Source organism: Sus scrofa, chromosome 1, assembly GCF_000003025.6.
Source record: "Sus scrofa isolate TJ Tabasco breed Duroc chromosome 1, Sscrofa11.1, whole genome shotgun sequence".
NCBI lineage: Eukaryota > Metazoa > Chordata > Mammalia > Artiodactyla > Suidae > Sus > Sus scrofa.
Window position 1 is genome coordinate 31,891,254 of NC_010443.5, and position 12,351 is coordinate 31,903,604.

The 12,351-nt window shown below is 38.6% G+C and overlaps 1 protein-coding gene across 3 annotated transcripts in view; it reads right to left on the bottom strand.

Annotated features, from left to right (window-relative positions):
• Nucleotides 1-12,351, bottom strand: part of ENPP3 (ectonucleotide pyrophosphatase/phosphodiesterase 3) — a 73,438-nt gene that overhangs the window by 32,074 nt on the left and 29,013 nt on the right. For all 3 annotated transcript variants that reach the window (XR_002342887.1, XM_021087960.1, XM_021087953.1), the window contains 4 exons: nucleotides 7,373-7,481; nucleotides 5,404-5,532; nucleotides 4,992-5,023; nucleotides 1,965-2,092 (listed from right to left, as the gene is read on the bottom strand). Coding sequence is in view for 2 of the 3 variants with exons in the window: in XM_021087960.1 (XP_020943619.1) it covers nucleotides 1,965-2,092; nucleotides 4,992-5,023; nucleotides 5,404-5,532; nucleotides 7,373-7,481 (398 nt within the window). In the remaining variant the exon portion in view is untranslated. The remainder of the gene's footprint in view (nucleotides 1-1,964; nucleotides 2,093-4,991; nucleotides 5,024-5,403; nucleotides 5,533-7,372; nucleotides 7,482-12,351) is intronic.

A 12,351-nucleotide genomic window follows, 5' to 3' on the forward strand; every position in this document is an offset into this window, starting at 1 on the left:
TGTCCAAGTTCTCACCATAAGCTAGGTGTGGTGCCTGGTCTTGAACTCTAGGGCTGCTGCTCTTTTTACATCTGATGGCTAGCTAGTAAATGTACAAAGCTCACAATTTGAGACTGAGTATTAATGTGTGAAATCCAGAGGTATTTTGGCCGCTGGACTCTCCTTCTATAACCCATAGTCCATGTTGTCAAACTGACGGGTACTTTCTCATTTTGTACCAGTGGTTTAACTCCTTTGATCTCTTATCCTTAACAGTAAATAATTGGAGATCTTATTCACATTAATTTATTACATACATATACCACTAAAAATCCTATATATTTAACATTAATAAAGCTCAATTTTAGTCACAAATATTAATCTTCTTTCAGGGAACAGTACCCTGAACCACAGTACAGCCCACTGAGCCAAAGAGCTATGAGACTCCAATTCCAAGAAGAAAGGCCAGTGCCATCTAGTGGTGTTAATTTAAATTACACTCTCTCTGACTTAGCAGTGTACTTAGCTTTCTTGTTCTCTCATTCAATAGACTCTACCAAATCTCTAGTTCCTCATCCTGCACACATTAATATCAGAACACAACTTCCTCTATTCCATCTCCTCTTCCTCTGTTAAACATATCTTTCATAAAGATGTTTATAAAAAAAGAAAAGTTGTTCCCATCGTGGCTCAGCGGTAACAAACCCAACTAGTATCCATGAGGATGCAGGTTTGATCGTGGGTTAAGGATCCCGTGTTGCGAAGGGTTGTGGTGTAGATCCCAGACACCGCTCAGATCCCGAGTTGCTGTGGCTGTGGTGTAGGCCGGCAGCTGGTGCTCCTATTCGACCTCTAGCCTGGAAATTCCATATGCCACAGGTGCAGCCCTAAAATAAAAGATGTTTATGTTTCGTATCAAAAGCATTTTCCTCTGCATCCCCCTGGCATTTTGTAACATACAAACAAATAAAAAAAGGCCAGAAAATGTAATATTATCCTGATTCCATTTATATTCACTTATGCCTATGCAAAAATAACTGGAATACAATGCAAAAATAGGGAACATGAGTTAAACTATCAGAGAGTGTGTGTTTATTTACTGGCTTATTATCAGGCTTCTCCATTTGACCAGGAGGGCAGGAATCATTTCTGTATCCCAAATGCCTAGAACAGGGTTTGGGATACACATAACAAGCATCAGTAAAATTCTGTTGACTCAATTAATCGATTATTTTGGGGTGGAGTGATTCAGAATGGCTTTTATTTTCTCTAAAGAGACATATTTTGCAAATGCTCTATAGTCAATATGAATCACAATTATGACTAGAAAAAAAGAAAGGTTACAGCTAATTGATTAGGTTGGCCTTTTAGCCATAAGCATGCTCTTTTGTAAAAACCACAAAGATGACAAAGACCTGAAAGAGCCATTTAATCAATTACTCACTACAAGCCTGTAAGACAACTGGTACATCTTTATATCTTGTTTGCCACCTGAAGGAGACCACAGCGGAAGTTAAGAATGTACTGATACGGATCATCTCTGGAAAAGTCAATGAACAGTCAGCCTTCTTCTTCATTCTCATCTATATTGTGAAGGCTAGAATGCTAAGACCAGCCAACCAATAACTGTCCTTTCAAACACGGAAGCGCTAGATAGCATATAAAAGATCAAGAAATTGTCATGCTCAGGAAAACCCATGTGATCATAATAGCAGGTAAGGTTAAACAAATTTATAATGAAAGATGACTGTTAAAAGTACCACGAGACCCTAGTACATACAGCAAGACAACAAGGTCCTACTGTATAGCACAGGGAACTCTATTGAATATTCGGTGATAAACTGTAATGGAAAAGAGTATGAAAAATAATATATATATGCATAACTGAATCACTCTGCTGTACAGCAGAAGTTAACATATTGTAAATCAAATATACCTATAAAATTTTTTTAAATATTATGAGATAAATTAATAGGGACACAAACCTCACAGCCTGCCACTGTCGATCCACCAAAAGATGAGCTTTATCAATTCTGACATTTTTGGCATAGTGTAGTCGTTTTGGCAAATCAGGGGTCAGATAGGGTTTGAAATGCTGATCAGGTTTTCGGCACTGAAAAAGAAAGTATTTCCTCATGACACCTTTAAAAGATGCAAAATAATTCATAACTTCATCTCCTAAGTCAATTTATTAAACACTTTTTAAAAGTAAGAGAGTTGATTCACAGAGCAAAAACAGACTTGTGGTTGCTTAGGGGAGAGCAGGTGGAGAGGGAAGGATTGGGAGTTTGGGATGAGCAGATATTAGTATATAATAATAGTTTTATTATATACAGGATGGGTAAACAACAAGATCTTACTGTATAGCACAGGGAAATATACCAATATTCTGTGATAAGCCATAATGGAAAAGAATATTAAAAAGAATGTATATATATATACCTGTATGTACATATATCTGTATGTATAACTGAATCAATTTGCTATGCAGAAGAAATTAACACAACATTGTTAAATCAACTACACTTCAATAAAAATTTTTTTAAAGTAAGAGGATTTAAGCCTGGCAAATAAAATAGGAATATTAAACCTGTTTTCAGTGTAGTCACATTCCCTAAGTATATTGTTTTTAACTGTTGCAACATATTTAAGTTGCAATTTAAAATATGATGTAAACTATATGTTTGATGTTTGAAAGTTTTTCTTCCTGTGTATATATCTTAAATGACCATAAATACCCCTCCTTTTTTGACAGAGAATGGATAGAAGTCTAGATTTAGAGTGGCAATTACAACTTTGGAGTCTAAATTATACCTTAAAACTATGTAAAACATTCATAGATATGGGTAAATTTTTTAAAACTAGTTTAATTGCTCCAAAACATTCCTTCACATTTAACTCAATTACCCTGCATTTGCTTATTTTTCAAATCAGGTCAATAGTTTTTGAAATCTAGTACAGTCCTTCTACTTCTGAAAATTCTTTCTACATAAGAAAAAGAAGAGTCACTATGAAATAGACAAAAAACAATTTAAAAAGAAATACAGAGTAGGAGAGTGAAGAGTTATAGAATAAAAAAGGGAAGAGAAAAGAATTTATTGCACAAATATCTCCCCTATTTTTTCTTGCCTACTTTTCTATCTCTTCCAGGATTCTGGAAGAGAATGCTTTATCATTTATCATTACTTCTTTCTTAAGCTGCTATTTTGTAACTTCCAGGCAAGCACATGATGGCATCTGTTGCAAAAGCAACTTCCTCAAAGGTTCAAGGGATCAGAATGTGCCCTGAAGGACCACCGATCAATGGATGAATCACCCTTTGCCAGCTGGGTGTACAGCCAGATAAAATCCAGAGAAAACTGAGGATGCACTGCTAAGCTCTGAAGAATAATAAGGTTATTCTTTGCATTTGAGAATTTGAGACGAAGACCCTAGAGTTAAGATGAAACTTTGGTCATTTGATCTAAGAACAAAGCTGAAGCTGTTACCTGTCATGAAGCTTGCCAGTTCATGTTTGCTTATGATTGTCCAATATCAGCTCAATATAGGCCCACAGAACAGCATTCCTGGAAATACTGCACAACCACACCATTTTCCTGGGAAGAATGGACTACTTCGTAAAATGACAGTCCATTTCTTTGAGACTCTACAGCTCCAGGCCTGGTGCATGTCTGTGAGGTCATGTCATGACCATTTCCAAAGCCTGCATGTCCAATCCCTTTTGCACCACTGGGATTATTAGACGTTTGCCCTTTCTCATCTCACTAACAGGACTTCAGCTATGAGGATCGATAGGTGATGGAAAAAAGGGAAAACAATGTGTGGATTCTGAGTCCATTTGCTGATAATTTTCCACTACTGCTCCAGCTGCAAGAACACACTGCATGTACACCCCACACCAGCAGGAGGTAAGAATGCCCACCATGCTTAATCAAGACCAGAATATCAGATGTAAGAGAAAAAAAGGAAGGATTAATACTAAAGAATTTCTGCCCCAACAGTGCTTCCTACTTCAAATTTGCAGGGGGTCCCAAGTTACAGCAACCATTCTTTCCCCAATGTTTCCTAATCTTCAATCACTCACATTTCATTCTGAGTTTTTACTATAATTGCATATCACTTAGACAGAAATAAATCCAGCCCCATCCCAAGCATTGGCAAACTCATGAATCCATATAATCGTTTTACACTTGCAAATATACTTTAAGCATAGAACTATTAAAACCACCACACGAGGCTATTTCAGGTCTTTCCAGGAGTAGTGAACCCCACCTTGAAAAAATCCTGATTTCTCTAAGCTATTTCTTTTTTTGTCTTTTTAGGGCCGTACCAGCGGCATATGGAGGTTCCCAGGCTAGGGGTCCAATCAGAGCTACAGCTGCCAGCCTATACCACAGCCACAGCAATGCCAGATCCAAGCCACATCTATCACCTACACCACAGCTCACGGCAATGCCGGATCCATAACCCACTGAGTGAGGCCAGGGATTGAACCTGCAACCTCATGGTTCCTAGTCGGATTCGTTTCTGCTGGGCCACAAGGGGAACACCAGCTATCTGGTTTTTTGATCTGCTTGTTCACTTACAACCTGAGATGCAAGAGCCAATCAAAAGCAGTTACAATTACATTTAGGGTAAGGAATTTATTTTTCTGACTGGTACAAACGATCTATAATATCTGTGCTTCACTATTTTCTGATATTAAATAACAAAAAGTGTGAAAACCAATGACATCTGAAGCTCACTAGCCCAGCTCCTTTAAATGAAAGATTAGCCCATTCAATTTAGGAGTCAGCATCCCTGTTTTTCAAATGAATTTCCTATCATGGTGTCAACTCCAAAATAAGAACAACTAAAATGAAAGCAACTAACAGGAATATAAACTGTCAATGGCGAATTTAAGAAATAAATTGCAAATGGCTTAGATGGAAGTTAGAGAACACAAATTTCTTGAAACCCAGATTAAGGACATTACATTAACTTAAACATGTATGTTAAGAGACTGTACTTACACTGAGGTTCCTAACAATTTCTTCAGAATCAACTGTTTCGAAAGAAAAATAAATGTCACATTACAATTGATACTTGATAAATGCAAAAAAATGCAAAAGTTCACATGAAAATGAAAGAGACATTTATTAATGATTATGATCTGGTAAAATGAAATAAATTTTTTTTAAGAAAGACTTATTTTAGCACTTAAGAATGAAGTGGAATATATTTTAACCCAACAGTATTAGATACTACCACAGACTCTATCAATAGACTGTACTTAAATAGGGGAGTTTCTCGTTTGCTTCTGTATGGTCTTTCCAAGAAGTCAGAATAGTGGGGCTGGTAATCCCTTCATCCTCAGAATCAGAGGGCTATGGTTATTCACTTTTAGTTTTACCTTTATTTTTCCATTTCCATCTTCATACTTACAGGTAAAAAAGTCCTGAGGTATATTGCGAGCCCTGATGCGGGGGGCAGGTCCTTCATACATGTAGAAGTTTATTTGGGAAAAATAATCAGTCATATATTCCTGTTTTTCACAATAAGTCTGATCCATTCCTGAATTAAAAAAAAATTATCCACTGAATGTATAAGATAGTAACAATTGGTTGTCTTTTGATCGGGTCAAATAGGAGTCATATTACATTATGGATCTCAAACCAAGTTTCCCTGAGAACCTCTAGGAGTTACCCAATTACTTTACTCCAAGTGGCAGGCCTTAAAAACCCTGGCAGTGGAAGAGAAGGATCATGCTTATAAGAGAAGAATAGACAGGAATTATAAACAAATCATCTAGTCAATGTTGATCGATTAAAGTAATTTCAAAGAAGAAAGTTCTGTCAGAAGCTAAATAAATCTTTTTTTTTTTCTTTCTTTCTTTTTTTTTTTTTGTCTTTTTGCCTTTTTCTAGGGCCGCTCCCATGACATATGGAGGTTCCCAGGCTAGGGGTCAAATCGGAGCCATAGCTGCTGGCCTATGCCAAGGCCACAGCAACGCAGGATCCGAACCGCGTCTGCAACTTATACCACAGCTCATGGCAATGCCAGATCCTTAACCCACTGAGCAAGGCCAGGGATCGAACCCACAATCTCATGGTTCCTAGTCGGATTCGTTAACCACTGTGCCACAACGAGAACTCCGCTAAATAAATCTTTATAAATAAGGCAACATGCTATATTTTAAAATTTTTAAATAAAACTGTAACATGCATTTTTATAAAACAATATATTTAGAGAATATTTACTTTTCACATATGTATTATGTAAATTTACATACATAGTATATGTTCTAAAAAAGTTTTGGTAGTTAAATTTTTTAATTTGAAGATTCTTCAGACTCCATCCAAATTTATATTTTTATTAATTTTATTATTTGTATATTTTATCATTTATTTTCACAAAAGAAAATTAAAATATTTCCTTTAATTTTAAACAATAGGCCAAAGTATTAGAGCAACATTTTAGAAACTTATAAAATAAATTACTGTTTCCCATTATCTTGACATTCTAAGATGTAAAGAAAAGTTCTGCAGTCGTGCTCCTTTTCCTCTTCTTGCTCCACCTCGACTACTCCGTCTAGAAAAGGTCTATTTCTGTTTTATGCACTTCCTAACACACCATATTGAGGAAAGTACCCAGCATTGACTTAGCACTTAAACAACTTCTTTTTTTGTCTTTTCAGGGCCGCGCTCACAGCATATGGAGGTTCCCAGGCTGGGGGTCTAATCGGTGCTGTAGCTGCCAGCCTATACCACAACCACAGCAATGCCGGATCTGAGCCGCATCTGTGACCTACACCACAGCTCATGGCAACGCCGGATCCTTAACCCACTGAGGCCAGGGATCGATCCTGCAACCTCGATGTTCCTAGTCGGATTCATTTCCACCGTGCCTTGATGGGAACTCCTAAACAACATTTTTTGAATGAGTGAGTACTTTTAAAAAAAGATGAGGTTGCAGAGAGTGTGATAGCTGTCTCACTTCCTTTAACACTCAGCTTAAATGAAATGGAGGAACAATAAATAAATACACAGGAAATGGTAAAACTAACCAATTTTGTAAACTGTAGCCAACCTATACAAATGAGTCATTCACTGAAAAGAAGACACTTTTTATGATTAACAGCCCAACCACATCTGTGAGTACTATTAACTCCATTTTTACAGAAAATGAAGTCTATGGATAGATTTTTCGGGATGAATGTTAGGATAATTAAACTGGAAGTATAAATCTTAGTCCTCTGTTCATCCCAGCCTATGACAAAACTCATTCTTTGCTCATTCAAGAGCTGCTAGGTCTAGAAATACAGACTTTAAAACATCACAATTATTTTTGTATGTTCCCCGAAGTGATAAGATATAATCAATGATAAAATACAATTAAAAAAAACGAAGCATACCATGGTCAGCCAAAAGGATTATATTGACACAATTGTCTAAGTTTCTCTGTTTTAGGCCTTCCATCAACAATCCAAAAGTGTTATCCACTAACTGTAAGGCTCGAATTACCTAAGGGGGAAAAAAAATGGAGTTAAGATTGTCTGTATAACTTAGGATTTAATTAACCAAGTTAAAAATTAAATACATTTCCTTCTCTGAAATCATTGGGTTTTGAAATAAGATATCAGAGAATTAAGAAATCATTGGATTTTGAAATAGGATATCAGCAAGTTAAGAACCCGACTAATATCCTGAGGATGCAGGTTTGATCCCTGGCCTCATTCAGTGGGTTAAGGATCTGGCGTTTTGCTGTGAGCTGTGATGTAGGTCACAGATGCAGCTCAGATCGGGCATTGCCGTGGCTGTGGTGTAGGCCAGCAGTGGCTCTGATTCAACCACTAGCCTGGGAACTTCCATACGCCGCAGGTGTGACCATTAAAAGATTTAGTGAATAATATTTAACTGACATAACTTCTCATTATTTTTTCCAGTGAATAAGAAAGTGTAATAGCATTGGATTGGGGGCAATGTTCAATCTCTCTCTCTCTCTCTTTTTTTTTTTTTTGTCTTTTTGCCTTTTCTAGGGCTGCTCGCACGGCATATGGAGGTTCCCAGGCTAGGGGTCGAATCGGAGCTGTAGCCACTGGCCTAAGCCACAACCACAGCAACTCGGGATCCAAGCCATGTCTGCGACCCACACCACAGCTCATGGCAATGCTGGATCCTTAACCCACTAAGCAAGGCCAGGGACCGAACCTGCAACCTCATGGTTCCCAGTTGGATTCGTTAACCACTGCGCCACGACGGGAACTCCAAATCTTTCATGGTACTATTATTACAATGATTGTTTTCTTTCCTTTCTTGAGAAAGAATTTTACTAGCCAATTACTATTAAAAGTGTTAGTGCATTATCTTATGAAATTATCTCAGCAAACATTCATAGATGGTGCTATTGGAACTTCCAATGGAGTAACTAGGAAACTCAAGGTTTAAAGAAGATAAGTAGCATATTTGTGATCCTACAGGACAGAGCAGAGCTTGCTCTCATATCATGTCTATCTACTGCCAAATCTATGGACTCCAAGATGTTTTCCTGCCCTCATTCTTGGGGTGACACATGCACTCTGGTTTGCCAGTGAGAGTCACGGTTTCCACTTGTTGTCATGACAGGATTTTGTTCCCTTTCACATAGTCAACCTATTCATGGCTCCTGACTCCTCCAGCACTAAGAGCCCTTCTCCTTCGTCCTCCCCTGGCACCCTACTACCACTGGACTCTGCACAGTTTTGAAATCATCTGAGCATGTGTCTGCCTCCCCAGGAGCACATGAGCTCCTACAGGAAAGAGACAGTGCAATGTAACTCACACCTGCTTGCTAAGCACAGAGTGGTTCATGAAGTACACACAGATGGCACGTTGCACTGAACGTGATGTGAGTAGATGCCAGCCTCCAGCTCTCACCAGGACAAGGGAAGGAAACAAGAGATTCCTGTAGCAGGAGATGAGTAAGTGGTTTTTTGGATGCTAAGATAATTAATAGGAATAGAAAGAGGTGAGGCAAACTAGTTTGAGCAGAAAACTCTGCTTCTTTCACATGGAATCATGATCATTCACTTTCACAGGGGACACTGTAGAAACGGTAAAAATCAATCCTTGATAAAATGAACTAACTGGTAAGGCCCTCAATGAAAATTTTTCTTTGGATCCAGAAGTTCCCTTTGGAATTCAAGGCTGCTAGGCAGGAAGATTGATGGAACGGTGACACAGTCTACTTTTCAAAAGGTCCAACATCCTTCCCATCTTGTTCTGTCTCCCCAATGGAGAGCTTCAGCGCTCCGAAATTCTCCCAGCGCGGACATGAGCATTACCAACATTTAAATCAATCTGTTCTTAATTTCGATTTTGTCCTCTGAATTGAATTTTTCTTTCCAACTTTTTTTTTTGGCCACACCCATGGCATTCAGAAATTCCCAGGCTAAGGATGAAGCCCTTGCCACATCAGAGAAAATGCCAGATCCTTAACTCACTAGGGCACCTAAGAACTCCTCTTTCCCACTTTTCAGTCCATCTAAGATTAATAATTTGCTTTTCAATAAAGTATCGCAGCTAGATCTTATTAAAGTATTAGACAATTACTGAAAGTTACTAGGACTTCAGGACATTCTGTGCCTACTTCAATGTCAATGCTAAAGACTCACTGGGACAAATTTGTTATGAAGTACCTGATTTTACTATATTTCCAATGCTTCTCCACCTCCTCCTGCCTGTCCTAATTCCATCACCCTCTCCATCTCCATTTCATAAAGCCTTCTCCAGCTACCCCAGGTCATAATATTCTTCCCATTTAAACGCTATTTAAACTATGAAATCTTGTTAAGGTTTCTTTTTCTTTTCTTTTTTTTTTTTTCTTTTTAGGGTCACACCTGCATCATATGGAAGTTCCTAGGCTAGGGCTTGAGTCAGAGCTGTAGCTGCCAGCCTACACAACAGCCACAGCAATGCCAGTTCTGAGCTGTGTCTGTGACCTATACCACAGCTCAGGGCAACGCTGGATCTTTAGCCCACTGAGCAAGGCCAGGGATCAAACCTGCATCCTCATGGATACTAGTCAGGTTCTTAACCCACTGAACCATGATGACAACTCCTAAGGTTTCTTTTTAAAAGAATCTTGTTGTTTATTAACCCATTATTTCCTTTAGCTGCCTTTTCAACATGGTTTCTGGCACGGAGCCTCATTTTCATCACCTCTAAGCATGCCTTGCACAACATATGGGCCACAGGAAGCAGCTAAAGCTAGGCTTTAAAGGGATAACAGGTCAAGAGCAAGGGTATTGATGATTTAAAAATCTAGAACAAGTTTATAAGCTTTCCACATAGTAAATGAGTGAAAACAAACTAAAATCATCTTTTTACTTTTAAATTATGTCATACTAACCCTGAGTCAAAGTATGTGATTAAAAGTAACAATAGCAATAATAAAAGCATAAAATCTTCCACTTTCTCCATCTGTTTTGCCTCTTCCTCTTAAGTTTTAAATGAGGCTTAGTCTTAATTCCTCTTCTATTTTCATTCTTCATTCTTTCCTGAGTACATCTCTACTTCTATGCACTATCTGTATGCTGCCAAGCTGCCTGATCTCCATCACCTTTGTGCTTTATTTTTTTCATTTTTATTTTTTGTCTTTTTGCCTTTTCTAGGGCCACTCCCGCAGCATATGGAGGTTCCCAGGCTAGGGGTCCAATTGGAGCTGTAGCTGCCGGCCTATGCCAGAGCCACACCAACGCCAGATCCGAGCGGCATCTGCGACCTACACCACAGCTCACAGCAACGCTGGATCCTTAACCCACTGAGCAAGACCAGGGTTTGAACCCACAACCTCAGGGGTTCCTAGTCAGATTCGTTAACCACTGAGCCATGACGGGAACTCCACCTGTGAGATTTAAACTCCACATTCTGTTGCTTTCCAGACATCACAGTTCCCCCACTCACAGCATGGTCTTCTCCTCTCAACTTATCGCCCTTCAATGGTCTTATTGGAAGGAATATGCCTGCTTAGGATGAAAACCTGAAAACCATCCTTGACCCACCACCCCGTCACTTAGGGCACACCAAGTCATATCAAGTCTATCACTTAAATAAATCTTAAATATATCTTCTAAATAGTTGCCACCACCATAGTCCAAGTCAGTCTTATCTGTTTCCTGGAATGTTCTAAAAGCTAACTCGTCTCTCCCCACTTTCCCTTGCTCCCTCTAACCCATTTCTCTTCCACAATAAAAGTGATCTTTAAATGCACACAGATCTGATCATATCCTTCACTGATTAAAACACCTAAGCCCCCCACTGCACATTTTATGGCCTAGAAGGACCTGCATGTTTTGGCACCTGCCTCCTTCTGAAGACTTTCTACTAGCCCTGCCCCCTGGTTCACAGACCTTAGTGGGAGGTAATCCTCATACAGCAGTTCGAACAATACCTGGCTCAGAGCAGCAAACAATAAGAGTTAGCTGTGATTGTTATTTTTACCATTATGATGTTTTCTATTTGTCTAGTCACCTGTTCATCTGTCTGTCCGTTTGTTCATTTGATGTTTCTCTAATGCACTCAGCTCTTGCCTCAGTCAGATTGTTTGTAAACTTTTATCCTTTTTGTTATTCAAAGAAATTTTTGACCCTCCCTAACCCAGACTAAGCCCCTTTAGACCTCTCAGGGCATCCTGACCTTTTCCTTTGCAGCGCTTTTCCAAAGTATACCTAAAATGTATTTGGGTGCTACACTAGAGCATTGAATAGAAGAAAAAGATAATGGCACCTACACTCAGCTGTCGGAGTCAAACGTAGACGAGAATGCCCTCTCTCAAATAATTAATCACATCAAATATGTATGACAATTAAAATATAACAGAGGAAATGGTGAATATGCTGTCGATAGTTACTAAGCCATCACTCTTGGAATAACCAAATTAAGTGTTAAGTTCTGTGAGACAGTCAAGGGTGGTACAGGAATATAAAAGAGGACTAATGGGTCCAAAATGGTCAGACTTAAGCAGGGCTTAAACTAGGAATCATTTTGATTTAATGGGAAGGAAGAAGGGCATTTCTGATGAATAGCTAAGCCATGCTGTCAGAATAAATATAATTGCATTCCAGTTGAGGACAACTGTTAAATGACTTTCCATGGGGTAGAAAAATGCTGTACTCATGGATACCTTTGTAGTTTTATATTGTGTCCAAGACAATGCTGGCTTGAGTGGATTTCGGAAGAGAATTGGCTTCAAAAAATCATATTTAAAGACTCTATTTCTGCAGTAAATACAGAATGGTTTAGATAAAGAAGAAATTAATATTGAAGAATCTATTTCAAGTACAATGGGGGCCTAAGAGGGGAATAACTCTGAGGCAATAATACATTAAGTCCACTTATAAAGAACTTCTGATTG